This window comes from Oncorhynchus gorbuscha, linkage group LG20, assembly GCF_021184085.1.
Source record: "Oncorhynchus gorbuscha isolate QuinsamMale2020 ecotype Even-year linkage group LG20, OgorEven_v1.0, whole genome shotgun sequence".
Lineage (NCBI taxonomy): Eukaryota > Metazoa > Chordata > Actinopteri > Salmoniformes > Salmonidae > Oncorhynchus > Oncorhynchus gorbuscha.
The window spans coordinates 16,211,941-16,229,984 of NC_060192.1; the positions used below are offsets into that span (position 1 = coordinate 16,211,941).

At 43.2% G+C, this 18,044-nt stretch overlaps 1 protein-coding gene across 4 annotated transcripts in view; it reads right to left on the reverse strand.

The window, feature by feature from the left end:
* LOC124006697 (tyrosine-protein kinase ABL1-like) overlaps positions 1-18,044 on the reverse strand; it is a 52,341-nt gene that overhangs the window by 18,824 nt on the left and 15,473 nt on the right. Inside the window, exons 1-2 of one of the 4 annotated variants that reach the window (XM_046316777.1) lie at positions 10,372-10,970; positions 5,863-5,967 (exon numbers count right to left, since the gene is read on the reverse strand). The exons of 1 other annotated variant lie outside the window; for it this stretch is intronic. In XM_046316777.1, the coding sequence (XP_046172733.1) occupies positions 5,863-5,967; positions 10,372-10,456 (190 nt within the window). In that variant the 5' untranslated portion in view covers positions 10,457-10,970. Of the gene's footprint in view, positions 1-5,862; positions 5,968-10,371; positions 10,971-18,044 lie in introns of those variants that run through there. 2 more of the 4 variants (XM_046316776.1, XM_046316779.1) reach the window with 2 other exon arrangements.

Genomic DNA, 18,044 nt, shown 5'->3' on the forward strand with positions numbered 1-18,044 from the left:
TAGAGGACAAAGAATGCTGAGTTGCATCCAAACACCACCATACCTACTGTGAAGCATGGGGGTGGAAACGTCATGCTTTGGGGCTGTTTTTCTGCAAGGGGACCAGGACGACTGATCCGTGTAAAGGAAAGAATGAATGGGGCCATGTATCGTGAGATTTTGAGTGAAAACCTCCTTCCATCAGCAAGGGCATTGAAGATGAAACGTGACTGGGTCTTTCAGCATGACAATGATCCCAAACACACCGCCCGGGCAACGAAGGAGTGGCTTTGTAAGAAGTATTTCAAGGTCCTGGAGTGGCCTAGCCAGTCTCCAGATCTCAACCCCACAGAAAATCTTTGGAGGGAGTTGAAAGTCCTTGTTGCCCAGCAACAGCCCCAAAACATCACTGCTCTAGAGGAGATCTGCATGGAGGAATGGGCCAAAATACCAGCAACAGTGTGTGAACCTTGAAGACTTACAGAAAACGTTTGACCTCTTATATACCCTTTGTTGGCAATGACAAAGTATTGAGATAAACTTTTGTTATTGACCAAATACTTATTTTCCACCATAATTTGCAAATAAATTGATTAAAAATCCTACAATGTGATTTTCTGATTTTTGTTCTTCTCATTTTGTCAGTCATAGTTTAAGTGTACCTATGATGAAAATGACAGGCCTCTCATCTTTTTAAGTGGGAGAACTTGCACAATTGGTGGCCGACAAAACTTTTTTGCCCCACTGTATATTTATATATATATATTTTAAATCGTCAAATCGGCGCCCAAAAAAAACTATTTCCGATTGTTACGAAAACTTGAAATCGGCCATAATTAATCGGGGGGGGGGGGGGGGGGAGTCAGTGACCGATGTGGTGTACTCCTCAATGCCATCGGACGAATCCCGGAACTTATTCCAGTCTGTGCTAGCAAAACAATCCTGTAGCTTAGCATCTGCTTCATTTGACCATTGTTTTTATTGACCGAGTCACTGGTGCTTCCTGCTTTAGTTTTTGCTTGTAAGCAGGAATCAGGTGGCTAGGATTATGGTCAGATTTGCCAAATGGAGGGCGAGGGAGAGCTTTGTACACGTCTCTTTTTATGGAGTAAAGGTGGTAGAAATGAGGTAAAACGGATATAGGTTTCCCTCCATGAGAGTCCCCGGCCACTAAGAGCGCCCTCCATGAGAGTCTCCGGCCAAAAATCGCGCAACATTTCAGCGCCCTGCTGCTCATGCCAAGAATATAGTATATGCATATGATTAGTATGTGTGGATAGAAAACACTCAGACGTTTATAAAACTGGTTAAATCACTGCTGTGACTATAACAGAACGTGTGTTTCATCGAAAAGCGCAGGAAAATCTGATCACTGAAAATGGAAATAAATATCCATGCGCCACTTCCAGTTGTTAAAGAAGAACCGAATTAAATGAGGCCAAGGTTGCAGTACCTACAGCTTCCACACGATGTCTAGAGTCTTGTCATTTGCTTCGGCTTTGATTCTTGGTCAAACCGAATCAAGGGAACCGATTCCCTCCGGTCTCCGACCGGATGTTTTGGTTGAGAAATATCCGGACATTTTTTCCAGACGGACACCTATAGAATTTACATCGCCTCCTGATGAATTTTATTGCTTATTAATACTATTAGCATTTAGCGTAGCTATTTGGTGATCTACTGTGGAGCCACATTACATGATGAGATCCACTGAGGGAGAATTATTCCATTTAAAAAAAATGTAACTTTTGTTTATCTAGGCAAGTCAGTTAAGAACAAATGTATATTTGTTGACGGTCTACAATGACGGTCTACACCGGCCAAACCCGGACGACGCTGGGGCAATTGTGCGCTGCCCTATGGGACTCCCAATTACGGCCGGTTGTGATACAGCCTGAATTCGAACCAGGGTGTCTGTAGTGCTTTAGACCGCTGCGCCACTCGGGAGCCCCATGAGAAAGATGGTCACCACACACAGCTGACAGTCTGGGCACTAGGCTCTCTAACTGGGAACATGACAGAGATTACGGATGTGCATGATTAACATTCCTGGGGAGTGTGAGATAAGAGCAGAGGCATCGCAACACGTTCTGCTCCCCAGCACTATGGCACTGGAAGAGCAGAAATATTCAACTGTAAGTTCACACATGAATTTAAAAAAAAAATGTTTAGACAGAGTTAACACATTTTGAATAGCATACCTAGAGTAGAGGTTGATCTTATTTCTAATGATGTTGACATTATTTCTCAACTCCTAATATTGAGCTAATTACACTCACTGGAGTATCTGACATAGGGTTTGGAAAGGTACCCGCAAATAGGCTACCTGTGTGGGAAGTGGCGCTGGCTGCTAGTAAGCTTTCTTGACTGTATTTAAATCAGCTAATAGTGCTGAGCGATTAACAGTAATTCTGTTTTTTGGGGGTTATTAAATTACTAATTGACCGACATCGGTCCAATTACTTGAATTCCATTCAGATCTGTTTTTTTGTGCATCCAACATGTACCGGTCTCTAGAAAGAAATCAAATCATTCACGAAAGAAATCAAGAACTATGTGGGAAGCTGGGCTGAAGGGAGTTGTAGTTTTCATTAAGCAAATATTCACTCTAGTTAAGCACAGACACATGGTAATTAACTACAATGATCATAATCCATTATGCCAGTTTTTTCACTTCAGAAGGGAAGAGGCGAAATGAGAAGTTTCACTCTGTCAAACGGTTAAATGGACATGATTTGGAAAGGCACACGTCTGTCTATATAAAAGTCCCACAGTTGACAGTGCATGTCTGAACGAAAACCAAGTCATGAGGTCGAAGGAATTGTCTGTGGAGTTCCGAGACAGGATTGTGTGGAGGCACAGATCTGTGGAAGGGTTACAAAACCTTTCTGCAGCAAGAACACAGTGGCCTCCATCATTCTTAAATGGAAGAAGTTTGGAACCACCACGACTCTTCCTACAGCTGGCAGCCCAGCCAAACTGACATGGTCAGGGAGGTGACCAAGACCCAGATGGTCACTGACAGAGCTCCAGAGTTCCTCTGTGGAGATGGGAGAACTTTCCAAAAGGGCAACAATCGCTGCAGCACTCCATCAATCAGGCCTTTATGGTTGAGCGGCCAGACGGAAGCCACTCCTCAGTAAAAAGCTCAAGGCCTCAGACCATGAGAACCTAGATTCTCTGCTCTGATGAAACCAAGATTGGACTCTTCGGCCTTAATGCCAAGCGTCATGACTGGAGGAAACCTGGCAACATCCCTCCGGTTAAGCATGGTGGCAGCATCATGCTGTGGGGATGTTTTTCAGCGGCAGGGACTGGGAGACTAATCAGGATCAAGGGAAAGATGAACGGAGCAAAGTACAGAGAGATTCTTGATGAAAACCTGCTCCAGAAAGCTCAGGACCTCAGACTGGGGTGAAGGTTCACCTTCCAAGAGAACAATGACCCTAAGCACACAGCCAAGGCAACGCAGGAGTGGCTTCGGGAGAAATCTCTCAAAGTCCTTGAGTGGCACAGCCAGAGCCCGGACTTGAAGCCTATCAAACATCTCTGGAGAGACCTGAAAATAGCTGTGCAGTGACGCTCCCCATCCAACCTGACAGCGCTTGAGAGGATCTGCAGAGAATGGGAGAAACTCCAAAAATACAGGTGTGCCAAGCTTGTAGCTTAAGACTCAAGGCTGTAATCAATGCCAAAGGAGCTTCAACCAAGTACTGGTTAAAAGGGTCTGAATACTTATGTTAAATGTAATATTTTCGCATTTTTTTATATAAATATGCAAAAATCCAAAATCTAAAAAAAAGTCCAAAATCAACATGCGCGTGATGGCAGACGTGTGCCCGGTCTAGTCAGCATGGATAGTGGCTTGCGAAGGTATTCAACCCCCTTGGCATTTTTCCTATTTTGTTGCCTTACAATCTGGAATGAAAATAGATTTTTTGGGGGGGGGGTTGTAATCATTTGAGATACACAACATGCCTACCACTTTGAAGATGCAAAATATTTTTTTTTAAATTGTGAAACAAGCTAGAAATAAGACAAAAAACTGAAAACTTGAGCGTGCTTAACTATTCCCCCCCAAAGTCAATACTTTGTAGAGCCACCTTTTGTAGCAATTACAGCTGCAAGTCTCTTGGGGTATGTCTCGATAAGCTTGGCACATCGAGCCACTGGGATTTTTGCCCATTCTTCAAGGCAAAACTGTTCCAGTTCCTTCACGTTGGATGGGTTCTGCTGGTGTACAGCAATCTTTAAGTCATACCACAGATTCTAAATTAGATTGAAGCCTGGGCTTTCACTAGGCCAGTCCATGACATTTAAATGTTTCCCCTTAAACCACTCGAGTGTTGCTTTAGCAGTATGCTTAGGGTCATTGTCCTGCTGGAAGGTGAACCTCTGAAACAGGTTTCCCCAAGAATTTCCCTGTATTTAGTGCCATCCAATTTTCCTTCAATTCTGACCAGTTTCCCTGTCCCTTTCCTGATGAAAAACATTCCCACAGATGCTGCCACCACCATGCTTCACTGTGGGGATGGTATTCTCGGGGGGGTTGAAAAGGGTGTTGTATTTGCGCCAGACAGTGTTTTCCTTGATGGCCAAAAGTATACATTTTAGTATCATCTGAACAGAGTACCTTCTTCCATATGTTTGGGGAGTCTCCCACATGCCTTTCGGCGAACACCAAAGTGTTTGCTTTTTTTTCTCTTAAGCAATGGCTTTCTTCTGGCCACTCCTCTGTAAAGGCCAGCTCTGTGAAGTGTACGGTTAAAGTGGTCCTATGGACAGATACTCCAATCTCCACGGAGGAGCTTTGCAGCTCCTTCAGGGTTATCTTTGGTCTCTTTGTTGCCTCTCTCATTAATGTCCCCCTTGCCAGTTCCATTTTCATTTCAATTCACCAATTTTGACTATTTTGTGTATGTCCATTACATGAAATCCAAATAAAAATCCATTCAAATTACAGGTTGTAATGCAACAAAATAGGAAAAACGCCAAGGGGGGATGAATACTTTTGCAAGGCACTGTACTGTGTACTCCAATTATGTGGGGAGTAGGCTTGGGCGGTGTACCGTATACCCGGGTATTTTGAAAAAGCCATGGGATGGTTTTTCAATACCGTCAAAACTGTGTCTGAAGTTTCTTTATAAACTTTAATATTTGTAGCTACTTTTTATGTAAATACCTGCAGTCAACTTGTGCAATACGTTAGGAAATAAAGACCGCGTTCTATTTTACCGGTCAAAATGTTTCATTATGAAGCTTACCGGTAGACCCCAGTCATGTGGTGTTTATTTACAAGCACACATTGACGAGGCCCTCGTCACTCACTGTTGTGCAACACATTCCAGGTGATCTAGCTACAGTATGGAATTCACAACTAAAATGTTGCCAGCTAAATATCTTAGAAACTATAACTATTAAGGTAAATGCACAACTGCAGTTTATTTTTTAATTTAGTAGCTAGTTAGCTAAGTGGATATCTTCTTCCAAAACAAGCTTTATTTGGTAACAGCACAAAATCCCCTTGTGGATCAAGAGCATTGCTGTCTAATATCTGTTTTGTGTTTGCAGCAACAACAAAAAAATGTAGGTACTTGTATTTAATTATGAGCTGGGATGTCTGTCCTGAAAATACAATAATTTAGTTTGGAGACTCTAAAAACGTTGCACTGCGCTCATTAGCATTTAGTTAGCATTGCTAACCTTCAGGTTACAGAGGCTGTGGGGTTAGAAAACAGTGCCCTTTGTGTTCAGTGTGAAGGTATAACAATCAGGATACCCCCGAAGCCTAGTAGGGAGGTCATAATAATGGAAAACTATCAACCAAATCTATTTATTTGGCAAGGAGAATGTTGATTACTTCTCCTTGCCATTATCATTCACCTGATAAGACAGATTTGTTTTTGCTAACGTATGATGGGGGTCCCTGGGTCGCTGGTTTGCCTGGGAGGGGGTCCCTGGGTCGCTGGTTTGCCTGGGAGGGGGTCCCTGGGCAGGAAAAAGATAGACAGCAACACAATTAGACCCAACCAAATAATGAGAAAACAAAAAGATTATTAATTACTTGACACATTGGAAAGAATGAACAAAAAAACAGAGCAAACTAGAATGCTATTTGGCCCAAAACAGAGAGAACACAGCGGCAGAATACCTGACCAGTGTGACTGACCCAAACTTAAGGGAAGCTTTGACTATGTACAGACTCAGTGAACATAGGCAGACCTGGCTCTCAATAGCAAGGCTATGTGCACACTGCCCACAAAATCAGGTGGAAACTGAGCTGCACTTGCTAACCTCCTGTCAAATGTAGGACCATATTAGAGACACATATTTCAATCAGATTACAGATCCACAAAGAATTTGAAAACAAACATGATTTTGTTCAACTCCCATATCTACTGGGTGAAATACCAGTGTACCATCACAGCAGCAATATTTGGGACCTGTTGCCACAGGAAAAGGGCAACCAGTGAAGAACAAACACCATTGTAAATAAACCTATATGTTTATTTATTTTCCCTTTTGTACTATATATATATATATATATATAGCTAAAAAAACACTGCTCAAAAAAATAAAGGGAACACTTAAACAACAAAATGTAACTCCAAGTCAATCACACTTCTTTGAAATCAAACTGTCCACTTAGGAAGCAACACTGATTGACAATACATTTCACATGCTGTTGTGCAAATGGAATAGACAACACTATAGACAATTATAGGCAATTAGCAAGACACCCCCAATAAAGGAGTGGTTCTGCAGGTGGTGACCACAGACCACTTCTCAGTTCCTATGCTTCCTGGCTGATGTTTTGGTCACTTTTGAATGCTGGCGGTGCTTTCACTCTAGTGGTAGCATGAGACGGAGTCTACAACCCACACAAGTGGCTCAGGTAGTGCAGCTCATCCAGGATGACACATCAATGCGAGCTGTGGCAAGAAGGTTTGCTGTGTCTGTCAGCGTAGGGTCCAGGAGCATGGAGGCGCTACCAGGAGACAGGCCAGTACATCAGGAGATGTGGAGGAGGCCGTAGGAGGGTAACAACCCAGCAGCAGGACCGCTACCTCCGCCTTTGTGCAAGGAGGAGCAGGAGGAGCACTGCCAGAGCCTTGCAAAATGACCTTCAGCAGGCCACAAATGTGTCTGCTCAAACGGTCAGAAACAGACTCCATGAGGGTGGTATGAGGGCCCAACGTCCACAGGTGGGGGTTGTGCTTACAGCCCAACACCGTGCAGGATGTTTGGAATTTGCCAGAGAACACCAAGATTGGCAAATTCGCCACTGGCGCCCTGTGCTCTTCACAGATTAAAGCAGGTTCACACTGAGCACATGACAGACGTGGCAGTCTGGAGACGCCGTGGAGAACGTTCTGCTGCCTGCAACATCCTCCAGCATGACCGGTTTGGCGGTGGGTCAGTCATGGTGTGGGGGGTGGGGGCATTTCTTTGGGGGGCCGCACAGCCCTCCATGTGCTCGCCAGAGGTAGCCTGACTGCCATTAGGTACCGAGATGAGATCCTCAGACCCCTTGTGAGACCATATGCTGGTGCGGTTGGCCCTGGGTTCCTCCTAATACAAGACAATGCTAGACCTCATGTGGCTGGAGTGTGTCAGCAGTTCCTTCAAGAGGAAGGCATTGATGCTATGGAATGGCCCGCCCGTTCACCAGACCTGAATCCAATTGAGCACATCTGGGACATCATGTCTTGCTCCATCCACCAACGCCACGTTGCACCATAGACTGTCCAGGAGTTGGCGGATGCTTTAGTCCAGGTCTGGGAGGAGATTCCTCGGGAGACCATCCTCCACCTCATCAGGAGCATGCCCAGGCATTGTAGGGAGGTCATACAGGCATATGGAGGCCACACACACTACGGAGCCTCATTTTGAGTTTTTTAAGGACATTACATCAAAGTTGGATCAGCCTGTAGTGTGGTTTTCCACTTTAATTTTGAGTGTGACTACAAATCCAGACCTCCATGGGTTGATAAATTTTATTTCCATTGATACTTTGTGTGATTTTGTTGTCAGCACATTCAACTATGTAAAGAAAAAAGTATTTAATAAGAATATTTCATTCATTCAGATCTAGGATGTGTTATTTTAGTGTTCCCTTTATTTTTTTGAGCAGTGTATATACACATGATATGACATTTGTAATGTCTTTATTCTTTTGGAACGTCTGAGTGTAATGTTTACTGTTAATTTGTTATTGTTTATTTCACTTTTGTATATTATCTACTTCACTTGCTTTGGAAATGTTAACATATGTTTCCCATGCCAATAAAGCCCCTTGAATTGAAGACCCTTGTGGTAGAGGGGTGTCCTGTTAACAGCAGAGTGTGATTGCAGAGCAAAACTTCACCATTCAGACAATGAGCAGAAAAGGTCTCTCAATCTATAATCATTCTGGACATTTGAGAATGACCCAAACCAAAAATCTCAAAACAGAACTGGTATCTTTTCGACTATAGACTTCAAGTGCAAGCATGAGGAATGACAGCTTGATTTCTTAGTGAGCGACTGAAAACAATTGAACTCCAAGGCTATGATTCAATCCGCAAAAGATAAACGCTTAGATTTTGTAGAAAGAATATGGGCAGGCGGGGGTTGTCGGGTGAGGAAATAAGACAGATGGAGGGAGATACATATGAGTGTAGTGGATAAGAAATGAGAGGAAGGAGGTGGAGGAGGGGATAGACTTGTCATAAGTGTGTGGGCACTAACAGCTCACCTCGCCTACACATGTCCATTTTACTAACCTCAAATACCTCTGCTCTTAGTGAGGAGTGACTGCAGACTGAGACATACTGCATGACATGGCAGCATACTGAGAGAGAGCAAGAAGGAGGGAGAGATAGAGAGGGGGGGAATGGAATAAGACTTAAAATGAGGCAAGAAAGAAAGGGAAAAGGGAAACAGCAGTTGCTCGTGGAGAGGCTGGGATTACAGCATATCCTGGCTGGATCACTGGGGGAGATAATCCATCCAGCAGTCATTAAATATGTGTGGAACTCTTGACAGCTATGACAGACTTGGTATGAGCAACAGGGATGAATTAAAACTAACCACAAACACACTGACAGAACAGGGGATACAGATATTGGCCAAGTGGAGTTCATCACTACCTCCTTGACCTCTGAGACCAAAACATAGTGACTAGGGCCATAAGAATCCAAACAACAGTCAAGTTCCATGACGTAGAACCAAGCCACTTGAGGCGAAGTTGGAGGGAGGGAAAAGGACTCACGCTTGGGCGATTCTGTTGCATCACCTCGCTGTCGACACCTGTGATGGGTGACAAAGAGCTTGACGCTGGATCAAGCCTGAGATCTGGAGGTCTAACCACTGTTTAAAGATCCTATCTGGATCCGATGCCTTCTGTTGACTAGTTCTCCCCCCAGCTCGACTGTGATTAGGTCAAACATTGGTACACTAGACATGAGGGTGAGTGAACCTCCCACACAGAGTAGGACAGGTGTAAAATGCTAGGCTTTATTGACTGCAGAAGAATTTGCCACACAAGGCTATGAGTAATGTAAACAGAAAGAAGGGTAAATTGGGGGCTAGCTAACTTATTGCAAATTCAATAAGTGGATATCCCTCCAAAGAGAGAATTGCTCATTTATTTCCAGAAATACATTAAACTATTCCAAATTAGAGACTGCTCTTTCATTTTTGGTCTGTGTGTGTGTGTGTGTGTAACCACCGCTATATAAAAATGTGTGTTTAAAAAGTTATTGATCAACATCTACTTTGCTGGAAAGTGTTCCAGGACTACAGTATTATTGTCTATTAAATCATTTCGTTGTGCAATCCTTAGCACATGGATTTCCTCAAGTTTCATTCATCTTTGATTCAGGCTAATCTATTTAGCGCATCTATGTTTAAAGTAAGGCCGAGTGTAGGCTTGGAAAATAATTAATGCTACACTCTGTAAGGCCGATAAAGCTTAAAACTCTATAACCCAGTTCAACTTTTCTTTGCACTCAATGTAGAAAAACAATAAACAAGATGCAAATCTTAGCAAAGAGTGAAAAGGAAAGCGTAGATTTAGATGAAAACCTCAAACAAAAGTAAAAACGAGCGCAGCCTGGAGTCAGATTTCCTTGTATTCTCTCATCCCTCTTCTTTCCCCTTCTTTCCTCTGCAGCAAGCCAGTGTCTAGCTTCCCTCTCCCTGATGGTCTCCCCCTCCGCTTTCCAGAGGAACGACAGAGAACTCACACGGAGAGATAGAGGGAGAAGATGCACTACGTTCTCTCCCCCTTCTCCCCTACAGTGTCATCTCCTTCTCTGACCATCTTTGTCTTTCTCTAAGAATCAAACCCAAAACAACCCCCCTTATACTCCATACCAACCCCCCTACTGCCGTTCCTCTAATTCTTACCTTCCAAGTAGCAGCTGGAGGAGGACGAGAGGCCTTTCTTAGATTTACACCCCACCAATTTCAGGCAAATCTCCAACATTTTCATTTGCTTTCTTTCGCTTCCACTTGAAAAAAGCTGTTTGTTTATCAGCTCAGTGTCCCTTATGTTTCCTTTTGCCGGCAGATCAACAGAAAAAACTTCCCCAGGTCTGTCATGAAAAGACAAATAACAAAAAAAATAAGGAATTCTGCTTTTCTCCTCTCAGAATCTTTGGCTGTTGTGACCCCCTTTTCTCTCCTCTATTCCACCAAACAAAAGCGAACTCTGTGCGGCCCCGCAAAGTCTACAAACTTTGTAGTCCAAGCGGCTCCATCTTTTTTTCTCTCTGGCTTGGTTAGCTCCTTTCCGGAGGAGGCAGACGCGACCCAAATGTGCACCCGTTCTGGCCGAAAGCTGGCTGGACATGCGGATATGTCAGTTGAGCGGGCAGTAGGGCAGTTTGGATGGTGCCATTCTCTCTCCTGTCCCCGGTGTGTGCGTGTGTGTATGTCCGTTAGCATGAGAAGCACAGGGACTCGTGCTACAGCCTGACAACAAAGGGCCTCTTTCAGGCTCTGCTTGCTGCACTGAATGACATCAGATGGCTGGGCCCTCCCACAACACACAAGAGAGCAAGAACTACTATACACACACACACACACACACACACACACACACACACACACACACACACACACACACCAAGAGGAACGCAAACAGAAACAGTATGCAAAAAAAACACATCCAAAAAAGACAGATGAAACCTCTGTTGACAACCAAATTTGAAGTTACAACTGAAAGATCCAGTCAGATGTTTCTCCTTGTCCTTCTGTTGGAGAGCCACAAGACACTTTTTCAAAAAACCCTTCAACACTTCAAACCCCCACCCCCACTTCTTCTCTCCCTCAGTTTCCCCCTTTCTCTTACTCAGATCTGAAATGCTTACAGGTTAAAGAACAGGGTCTGGAAGCCACCTGGCTTTTTAAAAGCACAAAAGCTTGAGCTCGGAGTAGGGAGCTATTCTGCAATCAGATAACAGAGAAAAGTACGCTATTCCCATGAGCCCCTCCCCCCCTTAACTTTTTACACTGCTCAAATAAGGTTAATTTGCCCAGGGCTGTTTTAACCGGAGGTGAACTGCAATAATTGTGAAATCTAATATCTCAACTGATAAAATAAAAAAACTTTAATCTAAAAAGAAACATGCAGGGCCATGTGCTTCTAGGGACTGAATGGTTGGCCGTTTCTGTGAGGAACAAAGAATCATTGGCATTAGTCAGGCCCTCTTGCGACATGCCTTCCTCTATCCCCGTCTTCCCTCAGCTGTCTTTACAGTGGCCATACTGAACTCAAGGATTGGTTGTGTCATTCTTCAGCATCTTATGCCATGAAATGTTATCAACAAGAGTCATTAGAATGAATAGACTATAAAAACAGGTATGCCCACATGGTCTCTCCAAACCAGAACATTGACAATAAAAGGTGCAGAGTGTGTGCAAATTAAGAGTTACCGCTATAGAAAGGCAATGTTACATATAGGTATTCTTCGGATAGATTTCTGACTTCAGTCAAGACCAGTATCCCTCAAAACCGCTGATTCACTTTCCTTGCCTTTAAGCAGACGCTACATTCAAGTGTGTGTAATACCACTTCAACGGGTGACTCCAGACTGGCTGGAACCTTCCATCTGTCAGTCCACAGCCCAGAAGCATGCTAGCTGGCTAACACGCTCACTGAAATTTCCAATCATAAGGAAAAGGAGGACAATTGACTGAATATAGGCCAGGAGTCTGTTGCTGTAGTCAATCCCGTCTATAAAAATGTGAGTCAGTGGTATAGAAGGTGATAACATGCCACTAAGGAAGACAATTGTAACAATGTTACTATTGTTATTGACTGTACTTTTGTTTATCCCATGTGTAACTCTGTTGTTGTTTTTGTCACACTGCTTTGCTTTATCTTGGCCCGGTTGCAGTTGTAAATTAAAACTTGTTCTCAACTGGCCTACCTGGTTAAATAAAGGTGAAATAAAAAATAAAATAAAAATAGAATTCTCCAATCAAGTAATTGATAATCATTTCGGGACTGACAGTTGAATTCGGAAGTTTACATACACTTAGGTTGGAGTCATTAAAACTTGTTTTTCAACCACTCCACAAATATCTTGTTAACAAACTATAGTTTTCGCAAGTCGGTTAGGAAATCTACTTTGTGCATGACACAAGTCATTTTTCCAACAATTGTTTACAGACAGATTATTACACCTATAACTCCCTGTATCACAATTCCAGTGGGTCAGAAGTTTACATACACTAAGTTGACTGTGCCTTTAAACAGCTTGGAAAAATGCAGAAAATGAGGTCATGGCTTTAGAAGCTTCTGATAGGCTAATTGAAATAATTTGAGTCAATTGGAGGTGTAACTGTGGATGTATTTCAAAGTCTAGCTTCAAACTCAGTGCCGCTTTGCTTGACATCATGGGAAAATCAAAAGAAATCAGCCAAGACCTCCAGGATCCAGTTGCAAAAATTGTAGACCTCCACAAGTCTGGTTCATCCTTGGGAGCAATTTCCAAAGGCCTGAAGGTACCACATTCATCTGTACAAACAATAGTACGCAAGTATAAACACCATGGGACCACGCAACTGTCCTACCGCTCAGGAAGGAGAAGCATTCTGTCTCCTAGAGATGAAGGTACTTTGGTGCGAAAAATGCAAATCAATCCCAGAACAACAGCAAAGGACGTTGTGAAGATGCTGGAGGAAACAGGTACAAAAGTATCCATATCCATAGCAAAACCAGTCCTTTATCGGCATAACCTGAGAGGCCGCTCGGCCTGGAAGAAGCCACTGCTCCAAAACCACCATAAAAAAAAGCCAGACTACAGTTTGCAACTGCACATGGGAACAAAGATCATACTTTTTGGAGAAATGTCCTCTGGTCTAATGAAACAAAATAAAACTGTTTTGCCATAATGACCATTGTTATGTTGAGGAAAAAGGGGGATGCATCTCTGAAAAAGTGTGTGCGAGCAAGGAGGCCTACAAACCTGACTCAGTTACACCAGCTCTGTCAGGAGGAATGGGCCAAAATTCCCCCAACTTATTGTGGGAAGCTTGTGGAAGGCTACCCGAAACGTTTGACCCAAGTTAAACAATTTAAAGACAATGCAACCAAATACTAATTGAGTGTATGTAAACTTCTGACCCACTGGGAATGTGATGAAAGAAATAAAAGCTGAAGTAAATCACTCTTTACTATTATTCTGACATTTCACATTCTTAAAATAAAGTGGTGATCCTAACTGACCAAAGACTGTGCATTTTTACGAGGACTAAATGTCAGGAATTGTGAAAAACTCAGTTTAAATGTATTTGGCCAAGGTGCATGTAAACTTCCGACTTCAACTGTATGTTTACTACCAAAAAAAAGTCTAAGGCTCCAGTTACACAACGCAACTTGCACAGAAATTGTGGCTTGTAACAGAGTTGCTTCTTGATTGGTGAAAACCGTAATAAGCCTGCAATTAATCTGCAACTCGGATGCATCCAGCTGAAGTATTTTGACATTGCAACAGCCAATCAACACCAATTAAAACGAATGCTTTGTCACATGATCCATTTCAAAGGTTAGGAACTCTGGCCGAGTTGTCATGTCAACAACACAGCTGTCAGTACTGCGGGAACCGTGATCAAGGTGGACAGAAGAGACATTATCCAAACGGGAGCTGAAGTAAATACTGGCATCAAGACTAGTAAAGGTGTTATGTACATGGTTCTGAAGTCAATAAACTAACACTTTCAACATGAACTGCACTAGCTAAAAAGTGTTGCTAGCTTGTAAACTCGTTGCTAGCTAAGGAGCAAGAGAGCTTGATCAAACAGTGATGGCTACACTGAACCAAAATATAAAAGGCAACATGTAAAGTGTTAGTCCCATGAGTTGAAATGAAAGATCCCAGAAATGTCACATATGCACACAAAAGCTTACTTCTCTCAAATTTGGTGCACAAATTTGTTTATATCCCTGTTAGTGAGCATTTCTCCTTTGCCAAGATAATCCACCCACCTGACAGGAGTGGCAAATCAAGAAGCTGATTAAACAGCATGCTCATTACACAGGTGCACCTTGTGCTGGGGACAATAAAAGGCCACTGAAATGTGCAGTTGTCACACACAATGCCACAGATGTCTCAAGTTGGAGTGTGCAATTCGCATGCTGACTGCAGGAATGTCCACCAAAGCAGTTGCCAGAGAATGTAATGTTAATTTCTCCATCATAAGCCACCTCCAATGTCATTTTAGAGAATTTGGCCGTACATCCAACTGGCCTCACAACCGCAGAGCATGTATAACCATGCCAGCCCAGGAACTCCATATTCTCTTCTTCACCGTTGGGATCATCCAAGACCAGCCACCCGGACAGCTGATGAAACTGCGGATTTGTACAACCAAAGAATTTCTGCACAAACTGTGAGACACCATCTCGGGGAAGCTCATCTGCATGCTTGTCGTTCCAGTTCCTGGAAGCTGAAAATGTCCCAGTTCTTCCATGGCCGGCATACTCACCAGACATGCCACCCACCCCTTGAGCATGTCTGGGATGCTCTGGATCTACGCATATGACAGCGTGTTCCAGTTCCCGCCAATATCCAGCAACATTGCACAGCCATTGAAGGGGAGTGGGACAACATTTCCCAGGCCACAATCAAGAGCCTGATCAACTCTACGCAAGGGAGATGGTCCATAATGGCACCGGAGGGGATGGCTGCAGTTTTACGGGCTACTTAAAAACTGCTATTTTGTTTGTTTTTCCCGAATTGTTTGTAACTTATTTAGTACATAAAGTTGCTGCTACCATCTCTTACGGCCGAAAGTAACAGCGTTTACTCACCTCGAACTGGACAAATACTTATTCTTTAATGAGTCCCCCGCGAAAGACCAGGCACAAATCCCCGTCATTCGCAGGAAGAAAAGGCGGAGATACAGAGGGAGAAAGTCGGGGTGCCTTGTGAGGATTCGGAGGCGAGTGAGTAAATCTCCTCTACCATCAGTTCTATTGGCCAACGTGCAATCACTGGAAAACAAACTGTAGACCACACTGTCTAGCAAGAGAGTTCTCATCTATATTATTCATAGCGGTCTATTTATCACCACAAACAGATGCTGGCACTGAGACTGCACTCAACGAGCTGTATGCCCGATTGCAGTTCCTAGGATGCACGAGTGCAGTTCCTAGGGCTTCCACTAGATGTCAACAGTCTTTAGAAAGAGTTTCAGGCAGGTTTTTGAAGAAATGAGCCAGAAATTGTCGTTTTTCTAGGTGGCTCCCATTTTGGCTGAAGTGTTTTCAAGCATGTTAATGAGAGCGCGTTCTTTGGTATTTTTCTCCAGTAAAGACAATAACGATTCTCCGTCATAAATATTATAGTTATTTACATATTAGGGTACCTAAGGTTTCATTATAAACGTTGATTGACTTGTTTGGATAAGTTTATTGGTAACGTTTGAGATTCATTTTGTATGCATTTTGAAGGAGGGAAACCGGGTGGATTATTGACTGAAGCACACCAGCTAAACTGAGTTTTTATGGATATAAAAAGGACATTATCGAACAAAAGGACCATTTGTAATGTAACTGTGACCTTTTGGAGTGCCAACAGAACAAGATCTTCAAAGGTAAGGCATATATTATATCGCTATTTCTGACTTTCACAACTCCCTGGTTGAAAATGATTTGTTTTGCATTTGTGCGCTGGGCGCTGTCCTCAGATAATCGCATGGTTTGCTTTCGCCGTAAAGCCTTTTTGAAATCTGATACAGCGGCTGGATTAAGTTCAGCTTTATTTTGATGTATTGCACTTGTGATTTCATGAAAGTTTTATATTTAGTAATTTAATTTGAATTTGGTGCTCTGCAATTTCACCGGAAGTTTTCGAAATGGGACGCTAGTGTCCCTCTGAGCCGCAGGAAGTTTTAAGTAGCGTCATCTAACAGCAAAGTTGCTTGACATGTCAGTTGCAACTGCAACTAAAATTGTGTGGAAGTTGCGTCATGTAACTGCAGCCTAACATTCTATGAGGTCCTCAGATCGGATGGAAATCCATACTTAATTCTTGAACATTAAAAAAAAGCACCCACCAGAGGACAATGCCACCCCTATTTGGATGTAACTCCTGCCCTCGAGCGGAAACGCTCGTTTAGGTTCCAGGAAGGTACCAGTTTCGCGATACTCGTTAGTGTCGTACCAAGGAAACAAAACAATGAAGCGGATTTATGTTCTTTAGGAAAACAGCCCTAATGGTTGTTAAACATCCTTATGTTGTCATCTAGAGTCACATGTATTATTTTCTAAGCTATATCACACTCTTACATACAGCTAGTTTTTAAATGACCAAAGAGTTTAGTCTGCTTCGTGTTTTCATTTTTGCCATGGAAAACAATTTGCGCGATAGTGGTATCGTCATAGCCCTACTACTTACACACATTCACAAATTGGGGATGGGAAAGAACATTGCGATGATTTCCACATGGAGTGGAGAAACACATGGGCAACTGGCAGCTGTCATTGTAGCTAGCAGCATACTAACTTTATCTAGCTAGCTGATGTTCTGTTTCTGTTTGTATTTTACTACACTGTATTCAAAAGATTAGCCAGCTGGCTTGGCTGGTTCTGGATTGGTCATAAGCATTTAGGGAAAACTTTGCCACAGATTGGAAACCAGCATCTTTGACTTTGCCATCTACTGTTATCGCCAAAGAGTTGGCATCTTCCAGAAGAGACATCTGTTTTTCTACGTTATAATGGACACGGTGCAACCTTTTCCAGGTGGGCTGCTGGCAGGCTTCGGTACAGCAAAGCCAAATATGGTTCTCATAGGGAAAGTGAAATGATAGGCTACAAATGACTTTGCTCATCATGAGTCACACCGCAAATGAGACTTAACACCCTGAGCACATCAAACATGAAAGACCAATAAAAATATAATTCCACTTCGACATTATGGGGTATTGTGTATTAAATTGTTTTTTTAAGTAATACATTTTTAATTCAGGCTGTAACAACAAAATGTGGAAAGGGTTGTGAATACATTCTGAAGGCACTGTCTATAACCCTGGCAGCATTCTGTCAACTGTCCTACAGTCACTTCCAGACATGGGGTTAAGAGCGAGGGCATCAGTCAGTTTATCAACAAGTCATCTTAGCGTCTCTCTCAAACACACAAGATGCAAGTAACCGAAGCTGAACATTTAACACAAACGTCTCGCATGTACCAGCAGACTGTCTAACAATGTCACAAATGTCAGCAATGCAAAGCTTGGCACTGGTCCTGCCCATCTTAGTGCAGGAACCTGAGGTATTACACCCAGAATACTAATTAGAGAAAGAGGCGCCCTGCTGTAGTTCATATCAGCATTTGTAGTGTTATTACACCCATACTAGGCTCCTCATTCCATCGCTGTGCCTGACCTGGTTACTCCCTCAGCTTCCATCGGTCAGTCAGACAGTGAGGAACCAGGCGTGTGTGTTTACTCAGGGTCACTGGAAAACGCAGCCTGGGTGTCTCAGCCTTGCAGGCCTGGGGATGAGGAGAGGGGTTTTGGGTTCCACATATCCCCCATAAGTATGGCACAGCTGTGGTGGGAGATGGGCC